Source organism: Rhipicephalus sanguineus, chromosome 10, assembly GCF_013339695.2.
Source record: "Rhipicephalus sanguineus isolate Rsan-2018 chromosome 10, BIME_Rsan_1.4, whole genome shotgun sequence".
Lineage (NCBI taxonomy): Eukaryota > Metazoa > Arthropoda > Arachnida > Ixodida > Ixodidae > Rhipicephalus > Rhipicephalus sanguineus.
In genome coordinates this window covers 8,387,645-8,409,273 of record NC_051185.1, presented here as the reverse complement: position 1 = coordinate 8,409,273, position 21,629 = coordinate 8,387,645, and the positions used below count along the sequence as shown (strand labels likewise).

At 45.4% G+C, this 21,629-nt stretch overlaps 1 protein-coding gene across 2 annotated transcripts in view; it reads left to right on the top strand.

The window, feature by feature from the left end:
• LOC119406957 (uncharacterized) overlaps positions 1–18,187 on the top strand; it is a 28,185-nt gene extending 9,998 nt beyond the window's left edge. The window contains exons 2-8 of one of the 2 annotated variants that reach the window (XM_037673769.2): positions 6,638–6,764; positions 7,414–7,547; positions 9,552–9,651; positions 10,571–10,773; positions 13,365–13,502; positions 15,995–16,112; positions 17,831–18,187. In XM_037673769.2, coding sequence (XP_037529697.1) covers positions 6,638–6,764; positions 7,414–7,547; positions 9,552–9,651; positions 10,571–10,773; positions 13,365–13,502; positions 15,995–16,112; positions 17,831–18,065 — 1,055 coding nt within the window. In that variant the 3' untranslated portion in view covers positions 18,066–18,187. The remainder of the gene's footprint in view (positions 1–6,637; positions 6,765–7,413; positions 7,548–9,551; positions 9,652–10,570; positions 10,774–13,364; positions 13,503–15,994; positions 16,113–17,830) is intronic. The other variant, XM_037673770.2, reaches the window with a different exon arrangement.
• The last annotated feature ends 3,442 nt before the right edge of the window (positions 18,188–21,629 follow it).

The window sequence follows — 21,629 nt, the reverse complement described above, 5'->3', positions numbered from 1 at the left end:
ACTATCCAACATAAGCCACCATTTAGCCAACATTAGCTAGTAATAATGAGTGCTGGTAGCGTGTAAGTAAATACGGTATTTGAGGTCACGTGATTTAGTGGAGAGAGGCTTTGTTAGACTGCACTGTCTTCGGGATCGTCCCATAATTTTGTTCAGGACTCGGACATCGCCGCATCTTGTTACAGAATGCGGTTATATTTGGAAGAAGCCTAGGAACATATTGCCTTCAATGTAAGAAAGATATACAACAGCCATCTTTAGGCAGCGTAGTGGCTGTGGGTGTTCCGACACCGGCACGAACTGTCATATAAACAGTGTTAAGTTCGTTAAAAACAGCGCGTGCCATAAAGATAGCAGGTTACAATGTATGCACAGTGCCACAATGTAACGACATCGCCTCTCCCTCTCTTTAACATCTCTTGCGATTGCGAGCCGCCGCATAGATCGCACTTGGCAAAGCTGTTCCTCTCGTAACGCTCCTTGGCGGAAAGACAGCGACAATAATCCCCTGCCTGCATGTGCCTGCTGCTTATACCCATATAACAATCACGGAGTGCGATCTGCGCACAGATATGACGTGGCAGTGTAGACACATATGTTGTGCAGAAAGCAAACACTTTGGCAGTTGAAGCGTTCTGTATAGTTACAACAGACCCACGCGCGCGCACACGCATGTACACTCAAATATGCAAACACAAAGCAATAATAATTGTTGGGGTTTTACACCCCGAAACCACAATATGATTATGAGGGACGCCGTGGTGGAGGGCTCCGGAAATTTCGACCATGCGCACGTGAACCTAAGCTCACGGGTGTTCTTTGCATTTCGCCCCCTTCAAAATGCGACCGCCGTGGTCGGGAATCGAAACCGCGCCCTCTAGTTCAGTTACAATAAACAGCGGTTGCTATTCAGAGCCCGCGTCTGTCGTTTTTAATTCGCTTTGTCGTAAGCTACGTTCGATTTCGTTATAGCAGAAACGCAACCACTCACATACTCGATATATATAAACACAGGAACGCACAAATACAAGCATACAAGCAAGCGTACGAACACAGCCATACAATACTCAAACACACATATAAACGCATTAACACAAGCATGCACTTAAACGTACAAGCACAACCATACATATGTCCAAACAACACACATAAGCACGTTAAAACGAACACACACTCACACAAATAAACAGCATTAAACACACAAAGACAAGCATACGCACAAACATACAATAACATCCACACAATACTCAAATAACACACGCATAAACATATAATAACGCAAGCATATACAAGAACATACAAAAACACAAATATGCAGGAGTGCACTTAACTGGGCTGGTTGGTACATGATTAAGACGGGAACAAACAGCGCTGGACACGGGACGGTGTCTGTCGTCTGTCATTCTTTCACCGTCCGTGTCCAGCGCTGTTTGTTCCCGTATTAAACACAGATATACACGCAAATATACAAGCACAGTCCATACATATACCCAAACAACACACACAAACGCGCACGCGTCACATGCATGGACGCATTCGCGTAGGCGCAAGTAGTGTCGCAGCTCGCGGCCTGAGCGCGTGTAGCGAAAGTGCTTGTTGCGCGAGCGGCCGGACGGACGAACGATTGGGCGGCGACCTTCCTAGAGTCGCGCGACCAGCGGCGCGAGACATGACCCGGCCACGCGAGCCGAAGGGTCCTCGAACGCGCAAAGTCATCGCGGACGTCAGAGCGGACCGCTTGCAGTGCGGAACTCGGAACCGTCGTCGGCGACGGGAAGGAGGCGGGTCACTCGGCGCACGAGGCCGAGCCCTAATTATATATACACGCACTGGGCTTACGCAGGCGTCGCACTTCAACTAACGGCCACCCTTCGTGCGCACGGACATATAGTTACGCTTAACGTCTACCATGCCCGAATGCCAAAACCGTAACGCACACAAAGCTGATGCAGAGAACTTTGTCGTTCGTTGAAAAAGTCCTCGACCCCGCATCCAAGCCACGTCCTCAAAGGAAAAAGGAAACAATAGAATTGTCCCGCATCCGAGTAGTCGGCGCTTCCGCTTAAGACGCAGCCTTGGACAGCAACTCCGCTCAGCGCTGGGACGTTGGCCAGCCGAATGTGTCCCTCGAATATTTTGTTTCGGCTATCTCTTGAAGTGGAGAAATTGGAAACGAATCGTTGCTGGCAAGAGACGACGTATTTCACTCAAGCTAGTTTAGGCAGCGGAAGAAAATTTGCGAGGCTCAGAAAAGAAAGCAAATGATATACAAATGGGCTAAAATGCTTATGACAAAATATAGAGCTTGTAATCTAGAACTACGAGCTTTATTATCATAAGTAATTCATTACTTAGGCTGCAAAAACTTATTTAACCTGAAGCTAAGCTGAAAATTTATTTTCCAATGCTATTCCTTATCGTGTTTTTTTTTTCTTTTACGCGATTCTTTATGAACAATTTCAGCCGTCCGTGAGCGGTTAGTGACACGAGCGTCATAGAGTGGAGCCGAAAGAATCGATAAAAAGTCGGAGCCACAGGATAGTACACGGTCTCGGCAATGAAATGCTTTGAAAATGACTTTATTCTGGTAATTGGCGAGAAGATTAACGGGAAGCGAAGGAAGTCGTTGTTTTGTGCAAAGTATAACTGGCCAAAGAAAGAACAACGAAGCCACCGATAGCATAGCAAGGATTCGTTATTGTGCTTGATTAGATGCAGAAATAAGGTGAAAAGAAATACAAAGTTTACGAAGATATACGCTGCCAAAAGTTCGCAGCCGAGGTCCCGTGTTCCGCATCACTCGTTCGTTACTTTTCCAATCAAGCTACTATCACAGCCGTCCTTCCGACCACAGTGAGGGTGTCGAGTCTCGACAATGGAAACCTTGACGGCTTTAGGTTGCATATGGTTTATTGGCCAGTTGCCTGCTTCCAAGCTCACGGATGCCATGTGACGCCTGCGGCCGAAGGGATGTTAAATACCCGCTGTCGGCCATGGCCGCGAGTGGCGCTGGTTAACACTGCCAAGGATAATAACGTACAGGAATACTAAAGAAAGCGAAACGAAGGACAGTCGACGCGGTAGCTCATTTTGTTAAAACCCCGCTCGCGTAATCCGGAAAATGCGGTTTCCGTTCGCACCTCCGGTAATCTGACTTTTCGTCCACTTCAGCTTTCATTAACCTCATTACTTCCACGTGTTAATTAAACAACTAGATTTTCCTCATTGGCGTAGTCAGGAAGGTGGAGTGGGGAGTTTGAACCCCTCCCCCCTTCAAAGTGTTAAATTTTGCATCTGTAGTACACGCACATATACAAAGACACATGCGAGCATACATAGAGATTGAATGCCTCCCTCTCCTCTGAAAAAAAGTTTGTGGCTACGCCTCTGGTTTACCAGTGCTTCTTTAGCATTAATGTTTGATTCTTTTAATTCAGTTCTGGCACGGCAGGAATAATGCACTAGGACTAAACGAATTTTTTTTTTAAGAAAGGAAAATTGATAACCAACCGTTTGAAACACGAAGCCACAAGGAATTTTTTTTTTTTGTACATGCCAAAACCACGATATGATGATGGTGCACGCCGTGGGGGGAGGCCAGGGGGGGGGGGGAGAGAAAAGACTTTGGAATAACTTAAGTACACGGGGGTCCTTACATTTCGCCCCCATCGAAATGCAGCCGCCAAGGTTAAAAATCGAAGCCGTGTCTGTAAGGTCAGCAGCGGATATAACGAATGCGTTCTCATTCTCTATATCCGAGATTTCGCTATAAACGAATTGTGCCAACTAGAAGCGATATACGAGATCTACGTTTACCTTGTAAAGAAGCCATTACAAGTTTGTTTGACGTGGACTTGACAATATCCTTTCTATAGGAGTTTAGAGGAAACAACCTTGCCTTCTCTGAAACAACCCAGCACGGTGCTTATCCACAATATCACCCCAGCTGTATAGGCTTCTGGATAAGACCAGCCGATTTAAACTTGAAACTTGATGGTGTGTCAAAGCTGTAACAATAAAGCTAAATTTCATAATTTTGAGTATTGCATGACAAAACCGCGATCTGATGATCTGACAACGGAGCGAGCCGTATTGTGGCGAACTCCTGATGAACTTTAAATGCCAGAGGTTTCGTATCTAAGCGCACGAGCACTGCATTTCATCGCTCTCGAAATGCAGCCATCACAGCGGGTACCGAACCCGCAACCTCAACCTCAGCGGCATAGGGCTATAGACATCAAAGGGGCCCTGCAACTTTTTCAGCATGGTCAGAAAACGCTGCCGAACGGTAGTCGAGGCTCCTGAGAACACGCGAGCTAAACATTATAGCGCAGCACGCGGCCCGAAATTTACAATTAATTCTCAAAGTCAGGTAGAAATCGTTCCCTCTTCTTTCTACAAATGATGCCATATACCGAAAGACCACGGCCATTGGCTGATTTGAGGATCGTGAGCTGCACAGTTACCGTGACCGCCGCGGGATGCCGCCACGTGCCCGCGCTCGCGATCGCACTGAAAGTAAGCCGCACATTCGAAGAAAAAAAAAGAAAAGAAAGTGCTCAAGGTCATGATGCGCGCTGGCGAAGGGACGCATCATCTTGCCCCCCGTGTCATCCCCCTCCCTGCGTAGCTTTCAGCGCGCTCGCTGGCACGAGAGGAGAGAGAAAGCGCTTGAAGCGTGACACAATATCCCTGTAACTCCGCTCGTACTTGACGGATTATAAAAATTTTTTGCGGCAGTCAATTCGTGAGGCAACAAGCTCTTTTAATGAAGCCATTCGATTATTACTTTGAAAAGTGTTGCAGGGCCCTTTAAGCCGGCTGAGGTTGTACAGCAATGACAGCGATGACGATGCGAAACACGCTGGCTTTTTCGGTCGGCTTGCGCGTATTGCGACACCGCGAACACGCTTTCCATCAGTAAAACAAGTTTTCATAGTTTCCACAAGATAAAATGACGTGCCAAGGAAAAAATAACAGAATCAAACTAGCAACCGCCGCACGAAGGCAACAAGACGTGAGCAGTAAAGGACACAACGTGCTTTGCGCGGAGCATTGGTAACTTCCGCAGTAACAGTGCAACGAACGGCCTTCGAAAAACTCGTTACCTTTACGATCACTAACAGAATGTATACGCTAACAATAAAGCGCACTTTCACAACCAGATAGCGCTCATAAAGCACGCCCTTGGAAACCAATCCGGCAAATTGCTACGCACTTGTACGGCGTGCTCTTGCTGTGTGCGATTTTCTTGAGTGTGTGTGTGTTCTAGGCGCTTGGGTACAATGGAGCGCATTTCAAAAGTGCTGATGTTCTTTCTTTGCTCAAGCTTCACTGGTTCTTACGCCTTCAGTTGCTGAGTTGAAGGCTACAACGTAGGCAGCGAGCAACAAGAAAATAATAATAAAGAAGTAAAAATTGGCGAAGCTTACATAAGCCGCGCAAGGCTTGAAATAGCGAAACTGGACGATTCCGAAGACTAATCTGGTTGCTTCTATAGGTTGTTTCTAGCCTCAGCTAGGTGATGCAGGTTGTTTCTAGGTTGTTTCTAGGTCGTTGCTAGACTGTAGCTAAGTGATGCTGGTTGTTCCTACGTTGATTCTCAGCGCAGAGAGGTTCGAGTTAAACCACAGACAGTCACAGACACGACACGGATGTCCGAACTCCAGAGACAGAAACTTGCGCTGATACCAAGCGTTCGCACCTCCCATAGATCTACGGGCATGTCGTCGTTGGCGTAGGCCTTTCATCGCTTCGGGGTCTTCTCTCATCCGTCGTTGCCTTTCTTGTTATTTAGTATTCTCTCGTCGTACGTACTTGGCGTCTTCGCAGCCATTTCGTTGTAGGGCTAACTGTTGCCTTCTTCACTCTTAGTGGACCAGTGGTGAGAAGCGGTATTCACCCAATTTCTGTGGCACGTACCGTTTATAAGGATGATTTTTTTTTGTTCGTCTGACAAGAAACGATTTGCTAAACCGCTTCGCTGTTAAAAATAACATAAAAATGAAACGATTGCGGCCTGGCTCTGTGAGACGCAAGACAAGCACGCGCGCGCGCGCGCGCACGCGCGCACACACACACACACACACACACACACACACACACACACACACACACACACACACACACACACACACACACACACACACACACGTACGCACGCACAGACATAAACTTTATTGTCCGACCAGGCGGGCGTTCTCTTCGCCCAGAGGTGGGAGACTTCCTTATTCCAGGTAGCCATGGCTTAGTTATAAAATTATAACGGCTATGATGCTTGCAACGCGTGCTTCAACTGACTTGAATTTCTGTTGGTTTTTAAATCATTATTACTATTAGTCAGGTTTTCCAGTACCCTTAATTCTCATCCACTCATTGGCAATATTTTAAGAGTATTTTGTTGACTTGGCTTGAATACGTATTCATGTATTCGCTGTCTATTATTGCATACGTTCGATTTCCTGTAGCTATGGCCACATTTCGACAAGGCCGAATGAAAAAAAAAAAAAAACCCACCAGATTGCAAACGTTAATCCTGGACCTCCACCCTCATAGCTTAACGTGCCGTTTCGCGACGTTAACGAGGTCAAAATTTGACTGTCCATTTAAATATTGTCTTCACCATTCCACTTCGCAGACGTCCTGCCAGCGTCGGCGCAGACGTGCAGCTTGGAGCGGGCGGCTCAGTGCCGCGATGACGTCATGAGGCAAGTTCGGCAGGAAAGCCGCAGCTTCAGGGGCCAGGAAATCACCAACCTCTGTAGGTGAGCAGCACTCGCTCAATTTTTTTTTTCGTTTTGTGGGCGTTTGTGGCGTAATGACAACAATGTGCCTAATATTCGAACAGGCGAAAAGCTACAATGAAGCAAAGTGGTTATATTTTTGAACCGTCCTCACTTTTTTTTATTTCTATTTTCGCCATTCGCAATTGGCTCGGACATGGACGTCGACCTGACACCGCTATCACTACGTGGGATCTGCCAAGTTTTTTTTTTTTTCTGATGAAATACGATGTCGAGATTCCCGCCATAACGTAGACGGAACGCCATGGGAATTAAAAACAAATGCTCTTTAGGCAGATGCTTGAACACAGTGACAGAAGCAACTTTATTCGATAATTAATTTAAACACTTCCAGAACGATATGAATGAGAAAAGTATGCCATGATTTATACCATGATTGATTTCTATATATCGTAAAAGAAGAATTGATGCCGCGTCAGAAACCTAGTTTATGTTGTTCAGAAACTTGCAAAAGCAGCAGGAGCAAGGTTATACGAGGGACAATAGCAGAACTGAGAATGTCGATAAGGTAAATAGCGCTTATTAAGATGATCCTGAACGTGTTTTATTAAATCGCGTAGATTTCATCACCTTTGAATTATTGAAGATGTCGTATTCGCGTAAACGACAGGTCTGTCCGGGACAACATGGCTTGCCTGATGTGGCACTCGGCCAACTGCCAGTCCAGAGATCAGCAGGACAAGAGTGGTGACGTCATACTGTCCGCGAAGTCTTTCCTTGACCGATCGTGCGATCTGGACGGAGGTGAGTGCCACAGGTCTCCTTCGAACTTGGCTCGGGACTGTTATCTCGTTGTTAAACTCTCGAAAAGAAAACGAACGCATACACAAAAAACTTGCTACTCGCGCTTCGCTTCAAACGGAGTGTACATGTTGCCTTGAACGTGAAGTGATGTAACCGAGAAACATAGAAACGGAGCGGAGGCTTTCCGCTTAGGATAGATTCAGAAATAATTAGAAGTGCAAAGCCTTCTTGCATCTCTCTATTACTGCTGTATACTCGCGCGCAAAAGTTTGTAAACCACAGCTCCAGCACACAGTTAAAAATTCTTCTTGAACAGTTCCGCAATGGGAAACTTTTCTCAATTTGATATCTCCGCGTACACGATTGTGTTTTTGCCGCTATCTTAACATTTTGTTAGTGATTTCGCATATTACGTACAAGACATTTCAGCAAAGATGACACCGCAGAAATAAAACAAAAAAAAGAACACGAAGTATAACGTTATAGGAAGTGAACAGCCAATTGATTGGAATGCTACAAAAACAATTCTGTCTCTCTCGAGACGCACTATCCCAGCGCGAGGCGTTGACCAACCAATACGAACGCTTCTTTGTGTGTTAGTGAGAAGTTCTCTCCTCTTGCTCCTCCCCATTTTCAGTCCCCTTTCCCAAATGACTTTACAGTCCATAGCATTCTTTTGATGACCTATTGTGCTCCAACCCAGGAGCCCGGAACACGGCCATGAGCCACGGCCTACACGTATGTGTGTTTGTTCGTGTGTTCTTCCCGCGCAGTCGTCCATTCTGCGTTTCACAATTATCTCGTGTTGCTCATTAATGAACTCCTGCTTTAAAAGTAGAAATCTCTTCAGGAAGCATTCAGCCACCCTCGCACAGCATGCTAAGCGTTCCCTACTTTTGCCTAGATTGCCAGACATAATACGCTGCTTTTCATGGTGAGCAGTTGTTATCTGAGATAAAGCGCTTATTATTAATAATTGCAACACAACCACGCGAATTTTAACTAGCAAGTGTTCTGCAGGTTACGTATCTAGCATTGTATTGTTATGATTTTTTTTGCTTTTTTTTCTTGTCTCGTAGATAAAGCAGCAAGATTATCGGCCCGTTGTACGCAACGAGGTTGTTTCTTTTTTATATAATAAACATCTTTTATTGCATACTTAAATGCATTGTTTAATTATGGTAACGACATCTTTTATCTTCTAATCTGCATTTCTGCGCTCTCCTAGCAGAAGGGGAGAAGGGGGTTAGGAAAGAAAAGACGGCGTTCTGTTCTACAGCCCATAAAAGAGCCACCTGAAAGAGAGTACAGGATAACAAAATAATGTAACATAAGAGGAGTTAGGAGGTTTAAACGTGCGGAGCGTCCGTTCGCCCGTTTGCGACCTCCATCAACCAAACTACGGCTGCCACGGGGAAAATGCTCTTTTGGAGGCTCTGAGAAGGGGATCCTGCTGATACATTTTGAATGCACGACGTTGCCTCCTCTCACTTCTCTCTGTCTCGTAGCCTTCGAGTTTTTTAATTGAACCAGAATGGTAATGAAATGCTGTGGAAACGTCCTTGAAATTGAAGTACCCCTAACAGTGACAGGTGTACTGTGTTTATTATAACTTGATGTTCAAATTAGGAGCACTGCTTGTGGGGTGCGGTCGCGAGTACTTGCGTGTGGGAATGTGTGTGTGCGTGTGCGTGTGCGTGCGTGCGTGCGTGCGCGTGTGTGTGTGTGTGTGTGTGTGTGTGTGTGTGTGTGTGTGTGTGTGTGTGTGTGTGTGTGTGTGTGTGTGTGTGTGTGTGTGTGTGTGTGTGTCAATGAGGGAGTGCCAAGTTACGCCTATATAATTTTCAAGCTCAAGCTGTACTGTGATTTGCGTGAGCACAGTGTCGTTGTGCAATCAGTGCCCTTTGTTCACCCTGAGCGTGCGGCATCGGTTTTTTCGCGAGCATGCAAACCTGTGAGCTTGCAACGGTATAGTTTACGAGTATCCATTCCACGCATGCGCAGGCTGGCGCGTGAGCCGCTGCTTCCAGTACGACGACGTGAAGCAGTGCGAAGCCAACTTCGTGGCCGGGGGCAAGGCGTCCATCGTCGCCGACTCGTGCAGGTGAGCGGGTGGCCGACGCCCATCGTGTTTGCACAACGACCATCTCCGGAGGAGGCGCTGCTTCCAGTGTCCGTGAGGCGGGCGTTCATCTTGGGCGGTGTGCGTCACGGAAACGCTTTATATTCCAAGGACAGAAGCATTCCTTTGCTCTGAGCCCCTCTCGCACTGAGTAATCTCTCTTTATCATCCCGCTACCGTAAGCCCGCTCCGCGGGTGTCGGGAAGACATGGTCCCAAAGCTCGAGAATTCATTAGCAGTTCTCTCTATCGGCGTCTCTTCGAATAATTAGCTGAGCAATGCTGAGAGAACAGATAAAGAATCGCTACGCCCATTTGTAAGGCAAAGTGTTCCCACGAAGAGGTATGCTTTCAGCGATCAATAACGGCTCCCCCTGTTACGAAATAAATTCTGGGGTTTTACTCGCCAGAACAACGAGATGATTATGAGGCACGTCGTAGAAAGGTACTCGAAATTACTTTTGACCAACTGGCATTCTTTAACGTGTATCTAAATATAAGTATACGAATGTGTTTTAGGATTTTGTCCCCATTGAACTACCACCCCCGTGACCGGGAATCGAACCAGCGAACTCATGCTTAGGAGCGCATTACCATAGCTGATTTGCCACCGCGGCGGGTGGGTCCCCTTGCCGATCGGTGGCTCAAGGCTGACACTTCGCCCACCTGTTCGCTACGCCGCACTAGAAAAAAGGTCGGCATATTCACTGACTAAGTGCTAACCGTTTACTTATCACAAAAAGCCGTAATGACGTCACAGCATCACGGCATTAGTGACGTATGTCACGAGGGTTTTTGTACCACTTGATTCGCCTGCCGTGTTTCACTATAGGGGCCGCGCAACGAGATACGAATTCGGGCTTTCACCTTAACATCGCCCCTTTGGTTTCCATCGTGTGCAGGAGCTACGTGGCGTTCAAGCGTTGCGTCAAGGACGTGGCCGGCCGTCGGTGTTCGGTGGAGGAAGAGCGCCAGCTGTCCTCCTACCTGGTGGACCGAGCGAGGGAACTGAGCTGGCAGTGCGGCGCCACTTCCGGAGAAGCACGGGACGTGCACAGCATCTACCGGTCGGGATCACCCGGAGGATACGCCCCATACACGCAAGGTACGCGAGTAAAACCGACACACTTCGCTAATCCTCCAACAGAGAAGACGGAAGACTGCATAGTTTTCATTCAACAATGCATATGCCTGACGCTGCCAATGGAGATCGCTCCTGTATCTCTTTTCTCTTCTTCCCTCACTCCATTCCCTAAGCCGTGCTCTCTTATAGGCTGCAGAAAACAGCACCACCTTTCTTTACCTAACAATAACAAGTAGTAAATAAGAGAAGTTCAATGGAAGATGAAAGCTAGAAAAGATGCAAAATCCTTGAACATGGGGTGTAGCAGGAGCCAAAGTTTCGGCAATTGGACCTGCCTTTGTCAATGTAACAAACGCTGATTTGACAAAGGCAAGTCCACTCGTCTAAACGTTGGCTCCTGCGACACCCCATGTTCAAGGATTTTTCACATCCAGTAACAAAAGGTGCCATTTAAAATATCAGTGGCGACTTACACAAGTCAAAAGTAGCAGCTGACTAGAGCCAAATTTAAGCTCAGGTAGACGTTTCTGTCATTCCTCTAAATAAATTCTCTCTTTATCTTAATGACGGATAATGCTAGTTGCAGGAGAGTACGGACGGAGAAGACATGCGAGATCACTGAGTAGCTTCAATGTAACAAGTATGACGTGTACCTTAATATGATAGTTAAAAAATCGCTTCACATTTAGACACCAGCAAAACTTTGAGCACCACTAAGAAAACTTCATTATCAAAGTAGCGTTAATTATTAAGATTGCTCAATCTCACCCAGTAAATTACTGTGGTAGCCATTTCTACTCTTTTATCAGGGGTCATTGAAATTATTGCTGATAGATATTCCTAGACACTCAACATGTTCACATGATGCGTGCTAAAACTTATAAAACAGCTTTGGATGTATGAAATAGCTATGATGCATTAAATATAACCAGAACACGTTTTGTTGTACTGCAACCATTAATCTTTAGGTGAAAGAAAGCTAATTAACTTTAGCAAGCTTTAACGACCTCACATGTGCACTCGCTCTGCTTGACCTAAAGCATGTGATATAACTTGAGTAGATGGCGTCTTCAAATGAGTCCAGATTTACACATAGAATAGAGTTAAAAAGACGCCCTAATCCCCATAACCTTGATATTCAATAATCCCACATTTCCATTTCCTCGCCCCACTATGCACGCTCATATTTGCTTTGTATATAATCCCACGTGATTTACATGATTATTGGATGTGAAGGATAATGCATGTGTTCGCTTTATTTGTTATATTCGCTATTAAAGCTTTACGAAGAGCAGAGAGTTTAGCACATAGCAAAGACGCGTGCCGGAATGTGAAAAGACGTGTTATAAAACAGGAGTACTGGTAGCGACACCTTGTGACGGTTTGTTCAAACAAAGTGTGCGAGACCTTTTTGAAAACTTGGCGCTAACTTGACTCGCCAGCGATACAATCGCCGGGAAAGCATTTGCGTTAGCTTTTCAATTTGGAATGAGTAGTCATTCGAAATTATAACTGTATAACAGCACATCAGGTTTGATGACAGCTCCACAACATGTCGCTTTTTGCACTCCGTTCCGGTACGCATCAGGGGAATGCTGACATGGAGGGAGAAACGCTAGGAGAGAGCACCGTAACATGGTGGAAGCGAGAGAAAAATTGTGTCGGACGAACGTATCCACCGAACAAACATTTTCGGCCAATAAGATGTCTCTCAGAGGTCACGTGATGGAGCTATGCTCGGTGGCCAAGAGAGAAGAGAATGGAGCAAGCACGATATTGCATGATGAAACGAAGGCAGAGCGATACAACAGAAAACATGTAGTTAGATGGGACGCTGAAAGTGCTTACTCGCAATTGACATGTACTGAAAAATAAAAACAGAGTTAAAAGTTCTACAAGAAACCAACTGCGCAGTCTCCAAAACAGTATTTGTCACTTCGTGCAAAGCACATGAAACCACGTGGAAAAGACAGTGTTTGCACATAAAGACCAAATGATCATAATTATTGATGTTTTACGTCCTAAAACTATGATATGATTATGAGGGACGCCGAAGTGGAGGGCTACGCAAAGTTCGTCCCCCTGGGGTTCTTCAACGCGCCCCTAAATCAAGGCACATGGGTCTCTAGTGTTTCGCCTTTATGGAAATGCGGCCGCCGCGGCCAGCATTCGAACCCGTGACCTTCGGGTCAGCAGTCGAGCGCCATAACCACTAAACCACCCCGGCGGGGTTAAAGACCGAATGGCTTCGTGTGATTTGCATAAAGTGAAAAATACTCTGTTTCGGGGACTGCGCAGTTGGTTTCGTGTTGACCTCTTTACTCTGTGTCTTTCGATCAACTTCAGTTGCGAGTAAGCGCTTGTAGTGTCCAGTCTAACTGCATGCTTCTACTGTTCTGCGCTACTTGCATTTCACCATGAAAGAGAATGGCTTGGCGCTGAGTTTCGCTTACCAAGACTGGCTGCGTGTTAATGCTCTCTCGTAACGTATTGCGTCCTCCATGGTTGCCTTCCCGTCTCCGCTGTATATATACGCTATAGAATATAAAGGATAAACGTACACAGCATGCATGCTCCTCGCACCCGCATGACCTGTGACCCCCATTTCCCAGCCCCGGCCTACTACCCTCCTCGGTACCTGGGGACCTCCTCCACGAGCCCCCCGCTGCCACTGGCCCCACTGCACCGATACAATTTCTCGGCCGTTTCCGCTTCCTCGCCCTCGTCTAGGGCGTCTTCTTCCAACGAGGGTAGGCTTCCTTTACACCACACAGCACCAACCACCGTCTTTGGCTTCTCGTTTAACCGAGTATTCACTACTCACGCTGGGGCTGTTGTAGCACCTTACTGTAGCGCCCTATAGCAGCACCTTACTGTACCACCTTACTGTAACACCTTATTGTAGCACCTTACTGCAGCACCTTATTGTAACACCTTATTGTAACACCTTACTGTTGCACCTAATTGGAACACCTTATTGTAACAGCTTATTGTAACAGCTTATTGTAACACTTGATTTTAGCACCTCACTTACCCTAGAGTTGGAAATGTGCTTATATCGTTGATATACCATTTAAACTGGATTTGGTGTGCGAATTATTTCACGACATTGTGGTTAAAGTGTTCGGTAATATTACAAATATTTCTTGTTCAGAAGGAGGTCCCATAGTCAAAGAGTGTATCGGGACCTCCTGCACAAGAACAATTACTGTAGTTTGCAACTCAAAGCAGCAGCATCACAATGTAATATTAAAACAAAACAAAACAAACCAAAGGGAAAACATTAAGAGAATTAAATCCACAACTGACTATATATACAAAAATACCATACCATGGATTCAGTGACAAAAAAAAAGTTTAAACTTCTCTCATCATTTGTGGCTAATTTTATCTGCGAGCTAGATTGCTTAGAGACATTCAGTTGCCTTACGTTCATAATTAATTTCATTACTCTATCGTGTGAAAATAAATCGCGGTACCTTTGTATATCTGAATTGTTAAGTCTAATTTGTCTACGGCTGGTTATACTGACTGTGGGTAATTACCTGCTAAAATGTCAATAATCGCGTCGATTATTTAGTTTTCACAGATTTGTTGATCAGACAAAAACACAAGGGACAAGGTAACAAACACGGATGCAGTCTGTGTCTGTTACCTCGTGCCGCGTCTTCTTGTTTGAGTAAAATATGTGTGATCATGGTTTAGTAGTCCTCTCCCAAGCCTTGCTCGATTATTTGTTTTCATTCATTTAATAATTGTTTTGTTTGCAGTCTTCTCTAACAGTTAGTCGTAATAGCTTCTGCCTCGAACAATCTTATGGTAGAAAGAGTTCAGCCTTAATAAGAATTATTGCCATACAATGAATTAGAAATACAAAAAAACCAGCTTAAGTAAAGTCAAGATAAGAATCTCTCAAAGCCATACAAAACTCGAACGACGAAGTTTAGTTAAAGTCACGTGTGGCATGCTGGATAGGAACAGACGCGCTGTCCGTGCACGCAAATTCTACCACCAGAGTTTTATCCATTACTCTTGGTGCAAAACCACAGCACAATATCCTTTGTAAAAATTCAAAGCACACTACAATACATCTCCATCGTCGCCTTCACAAAGGCCATTGCACTGAGGAAAATTTAAGGCATAAACTTGACACGTGTATACATCGTCACGGACGAATATCTGCCAGTTATCCTGAGTGCACCTGTTTTAGAACTGGTACCCTGCGCTCGCGACTTTCCTGTCATGAACACGTTTACGGGCATAAGCATTCGTGACGTTAAAGTACCGGGGACGCGGCGTAAAGGAAGGCGCAAAAGCCGCCCCGTCTCTATAACGACAATCACCCCAAAAGCGCGTCGTTGTCTTTAGAGGCATGTTTGACCTTGGACAAGTGGTGTTCTGTCGAGGTCGCGTGCTCGATTCCCCAGTCGTAGCAGCCGCGTTTCGGTGCCGACACAATGGTATAGCGTTTGTGTGCGTATAGGTTAAAGTGCACAATAATTACACAAAAAAATCCCAGGTTTTATAAATTAACTCAAGGTATTCCACATTCTTTCTTATCTGGCAGGAAGAAAAGGACGCTCATTTTATTCTATGTGTTTTCCCAAGCACTACAGCACCTTCTTTGCTTACTTGCATGCCCGTTGTTTTTATTTACTTTTTTTTTCTCACTTTATGCAGCGAAGACTGCGCTATCGTGTCTGCATACGTAATACGTCAATGTGCGCAAAAAAATTATCTAATTTCATATAGATCTGTTAACGCTATTGTATTCTTTTATCAATTAGAGTTAGATTCAAACTTGCCCTTCACCTCATTTCGCAGGCCCACTAATTCGTTACCTTACTTAATAATACCTAAAATTATTGTACCGCTGTAACTCCCACGTTCGTTAACACAACATGCGCAGCTTTCTCACCTGTCAAACAGATGCCCTTTAATGCCAAAGGTATAATGGAATCTGGTCGTGGAATATCATAATGAGTACTACACAAAGCGACGACCAAAGTAAAATCTATTGAATTAATAGATGTTTCCGCTTCGGCACGGCAAGGTTGTTCACAATCAAAACGTATTTTAGTTCAATACTGCGGTCGGCGGTTTGTGTACCGTTAATCAGGTCTTTTTTTTTTTCAGCCAAAAACACATACACGTATTACGGATTGCTCATATACATTCAACAGACTCATATACAGCCTCATTCATCATCGCGGGTGTCGTGTATTTCTATCCACTGCACCAGATTCGTACTGCATGCTTCGTGCCAGCGAGTACATCCAAGACTGCTCCAGGGAGCACCAGAGGAGGCAGTACAACGCCAGGAGATACCACTCGGATGACCGTGTGCGCGAGACCTGCTGGTGAGTTGCGGCTTGCACTTGCAGTGCACAGCTAAGGGTGTGTTCCAATACTCGCCATAGACGGCAAAACAGACAGCTTTGAGAAGACAGCATCAGAGACGAATACGATGCAGGCTACCATGCTGTCCAAACAAGATGGTGGCTGAGCCATTATGCTTGGATCTCGCCGGTATGATGGCCTGCCCAGAAGTAGACGCTTTCTTACGCACTTAGTGTGAGCTACGTTCAGTTTTTCGTAGATGCGAACGCGAAGGAAGTTAAAGGGGTCATGAAGCACCCCTTGGGCTTGTTGAAAAAACACAACCTGCGGAAAGCTGACACGGCTATGAACTGCTCTGCAAAATAGTACAGTCGTGCGCGCCACGTAAAGGCCACAAGTGGAGCGCGAAGTTGCCGTTTCCTCAGGTGCCCTCTTTTCAAACAGAGGCCGGTTCTCACTCTCGTCGGTGGGCGGGGCGTCTGCACGATGACGTCGCGGAGACATAGCATGCTTATTGGCCGATAGCCGGATGAGATGCGCTTCTTGCCACGGGGTGCCGCCACTTGGCCGTGCCGCACTCTTCAGTCTGCTAACTTTACACGGTAGCCGCACTCGCGCGTGCGAATCACAGCGGGAGAGCGATCGCGTTTCATGACGCGCGCTGACGTAACTTCTTACCCCCGTGCCATCCCTCCCTGTCTAGCTTCCAGTGCGCTCGTCGGCACGAGAAAAGAGAGAAAGCGCTGAGAGCGTGCGCCAAACCCCCGTAACTCCGCTGATTCTTGACGGATTCGAGAATTTTTTGCGGCAATCGATTCGGGAGGCAGTAAACTCCGATACTAAGGTCATGAGATCATTACTTGGAAAAGTGGTTCATGACCCCTTTAAGGGCATAACAGTTGTCTGTTTTCCTCAGCTTTATCTTGTCGACGCGAGGTGACGCCATGACGAGCAGACGTCATCCAGGTGCGTTCCATTGCTCGGACGGCTGGGACTCGATGCTATCTTCCAAGCTGTCAGCGTAGACGGTCTTGGATGCCGCCTGGAATCGGTACACAGCCGTTATACAGTGGATAGCCAAGCTTAGCCGGCATTGGCCAAACGTAGCCCACAGTGGTCACAATTTACCCAATACTAGCAAATATAAGTCAATGCTGGAAGCATGCCAGTATATACGGTAGCCATAAAAACGGGCTCTGCAATGTATTCAGCTAAGCAAGCACCCTACTCAAAGCCAGTTGAACACAGAAGTTATAGGCCCTGGATGATATTATATAGAGTTAAATCACTCGTATAGAGTGATTGTATAGAGTTAAATTGTATAGAGTTAAATCGGCATGGTTTAGGTGTCCACTGAGAAGTGAAGCGAGACCAGTGGTTGGGAAGGCGATACGAACACGGTCCGATCACGCTATCGCGTTCTCCCAAGTTTTTACGATAGTGGCGGCCGAGGATCTCTGATGTATTCCAAGAGCGGTTTACTTCCCATTTTTACCTCCGGAAAGCCGATGACCAAAGGTAGGCCGTTGTGAGCAACATGCAGATGTATTTTTTTCCTTTTTTGTACCCAGTGCGGAGCTTATGGTTAATTTCTTTCGGACTCGACCAATAAGGGGGGGGGGGGGCTACGGCGAAAATTTGTCCCCCCGCGCACGCCTATGATTCGACACATTGTGCGCTAGCTCACTTGCCCTTCCCAACTTTTCATCCTCGTGCTGTACCCTTCATACACTCGCAGCGCCACGCTAGCCTACCGGGAGTGCATCAAGGTGGTGCTGCACGACCAGTGCCGAGACGCCGGCAGTTCGGTAATCGACAACATCCTCTACCAGCAGACCAGGGAGCTGGACTACGAGTGCAGGGACTTCAACGCGTACCGCTGTAGCGGCTGCATCGCCACGACCTCCGCCGCCATGCTGCTGGCTGCAGCGACGCTCGTGCTGCTCCGCACCCTCACGTTCGGAAGCAGCTGAACACACACTAACGACCACGCGAACACATTAACGACACAAAATGTGTGCCTCCACGTAGCAGACGAGACGTATAGCAGACGAAGTCGTGGTGACGTGTCACTGTGTCCCTGGAGAAGATTTTTCACGCAATCAAAACAAAACGAAAGAAAACACAGCGTAGCTAGTTAATTATGCTCTTCTAATAGAAAAGGAAATCAAGGTATTCAATCAGTAACATATTTGCCAAATTACTGATCCTTCCATGCAATGTCTTTGTAAGTCTATCGTCCTTGTGGGAAACTCTATCAATGTAATCTGAGATTATGCACGTCACTCGTTGCGTTTCCCATATAAATTATGTATGCATGCGATAACTTGGAAGTTTCAAGCAGGACGCGTTCACAACTCACTGTTAATGTAAATAGCGATGTTTCGAAGGGATATAAGCGATACATGTGAGAATATATCTGGACACATATGCATTCTGTAAAGCTGTTTTTTTTAACCTTTGAGAAAGGAGAGTTTTTGGCGTAATGCGTTTTCTTGGTATAAACGTGAGCCATCGTTGAGGTTGTGCCGTAGTATACCGTAGCTACTATTCAACGTGAACGAGATTATGTCCATTTATATGCGTGAGAGCTCTACCATATGCGCCTTCTTGACTGCCGGTTTTTTTTTAATGGCTTCTCACACCTAATTGTTGCACGGGTGAATGTTTAGTCAGCGTTTGACACGAAGATTGTGATGTCTTTTTAATGCGTCTTTTTAGTCACGCGGCAGAGATCTCGGCTTTTTGTCAGAGGGCCAAAACGTGATCGAAATGTCTAGCAAACTTTCCCTTCATGCTTGCGTAAATTGAGTACATCTGAAGAAGATAAGAAGGCTTCACGTCTCGCACTCAAATACATTGCCAAGTAATAGCGTGTTTTCTCGCTATCAGCGACGGACCGGCGATAAGATAATGCGGCTTAGAGCAATTCTCACAGCGGTGCGTTTCGTGAGAAGAGTGACAATAAAAATTGTTTTAAAATAGCGAAGGGGAAACTGCACGCAATGTTATGGTAACAACGTAACAGAATGTAATAGTTACTAGTTAGTGTCGCATCATTTCTGCGTGAATCGCGAATGTGTTTCCGTCAAAATTTTTCGCTTCACACGAATACACAAATTCGTTGCCTCCGCGATCAGCACCGGCAGCGCGCCGTTCGTTGCCGAAGCCAATCGCGGAGGCCACGCACGAATTATTCCAGCTCAAACCAAATACAATCGGTAATACTTCGATCTTTCCTCGGTAAACGTCAATGATTAAGCCGTTTTCCTTTTTATTATTTAGATGAAGTGCTAGCCAACCACGATCCTTTTTTCATTGTTTTGTCTCGCTATTTTATCTACTCTCTTATCTACAGTCACAGTTCACCAACATTGCAGTCCTGTTTTTCCGTCATCCATGCACATACTCATTACGTTGACGATACCCGTTCGGGCATTAATTATCACCGATGTCCTTTGACTTTGTTATCACTTACAACCACACAGTGTTTTTCATCCGATTCGCGTTTATCGAAATGGAAATTTAATCGCCCTCGTTACGGTATTAAGCGCTGCGGAAACTCACGCGTGACTGTTTTGTACATAATGACAGCGCAAAATGTTACGCGATGAATATTGTTTTTACAGTCCTTTTCACCTCTATAAAAACGTTGTTTATTACAAAGTGTTTTTGTGACGGTTGTTTTATCCAAGCCAATAAACTCGATGAAAATATAAACACTGGTACCTCCTGCGTTGATGGTGTGTGATGCTGATGGTGGAAGCAGAGCTGTTTTTGATCATTATTACAATGTTAATTTTCGCGTCAACTAGTTCGATGTTAACGTCACAAAGCGTCACTGGTAGTGCCACAAATCGTGTTATGATTTTCTCATGATACTTGCTCAGAATATAGTCAGAATACAGTCCTGGAGTAGCCAGGAGCGGGTTGGGGGGGGGGGGGGGCTTCAAGCTGCCCTCCCCCCTGAAATTCATGCATTCTGTATATATATATATATATATATATATATATATATATATATATATATATATATATATATATATATATATCACGGGGGACGAAAGCCCACCCTGAAATAAATTTCTGGCTACGCCCCTGAAGTCTAGCCACGAGAAAATTTTATTTCATGTAAACTAATTTCACTGCTCATGAAAAGTAAACCTTGACGAGAACAATGCTACGAAATAACTCCAATTTTCCCATTGGCGCTTATCAAAAACACCGTGAATATACATGCGAGTCCCCATTCCTACAAATTAGCGGGGTTCTCATTCATACACATAATTGCATGTGACTTGATCGTCGCGAAAGGCGTCGCATGATCCTTGCAACGAGAGCCTGCAACTCAAGATTCAGCTCTGCAGGACGTGACGTCGGCAGAGCCGTTATGTGTCTTTAGCATAATTGCGTTATTGCTCTGCCGTTCTGACATTGTTCGGCGTGCATTATGACGCGGTCGTACAAGTCGTTTTCGCAATTAGATGCGGCAGGAAATAAAGTGCGAGAAAAAAAAAAAGAACCAGCAACGTCTCTTGTTTCTAGGCCGGAAGAACGTCTTACCTTCACAGGTAGAGGGGTAAGCAATTTTGTGTCATCCACACCGCCCCACTTTACCAGCTATGCAAGTGGAGACATTTTCTGACGTCATTATACGTGACCAATCATGAGGTTTCCTGTTGTGTTCCCTGTCTTACACCGAGATAAGGAAAGTCTCAGTGACCCAGTTTGGGAAAATGGGAATACCGTTTTCATGAAGTTTTCTAAGCACGGTAAAAAATAACAGTGACAATTACAATTAAACGCTGCACTTTACTATAGTAAAAGCCAGTGGCGTTCGTTGGAAAACTACGGGGGAAGAAACGCACCATCCTAAAAAGTTATTTTTAATCCAAAGAAATTATGTTTGGTGTGCAAGACCGCAAGAAAAAGAACGTGATAGGACAGAGCTGATGATAGTATGAGAATTTTTATGGCGCAAGGGCCAGTGGTGGCCAAAGAGCGCCACGACGTGCAAGAGCTGACGCCGTGGTTAATGACATTGTATCGATGTAACGAGGATGTATCTAAAGCGCACAGAAACACACATAGATAGATAGATAGATAGATAGATAGATAGATAGATAGATAGATAGATAGATAGATAGATAGATAGATAGATAGATAGATAGATAGATAGATAGATAGATAGATAGATAGATAGATAGATAGATAGATAGATAGATAGATAGATAGATAGATAGATAGATAGATAGATAGATAGATAGATAGATAGATAGATAGATAGATAGATAGATAGAATGCAGTTTAGTAAGCAGTCGATATATGTCAACAGTTGCCAACATTAATCATTAGCCAAGAAAACTAAAGCTAGCATGCATTGCATGGTTATTTGCTGCAGCAGCTGTACTTTCCTGCTTTCCTACTGCGGTAATAGAGCATTGCCGTATACAGGGTGTTTCACATAACAAGAACCAAGGATATAAGAAGAAAAGAAAAAGTGGTTAACCGCAACTGAATGAAACCAACGGCATATG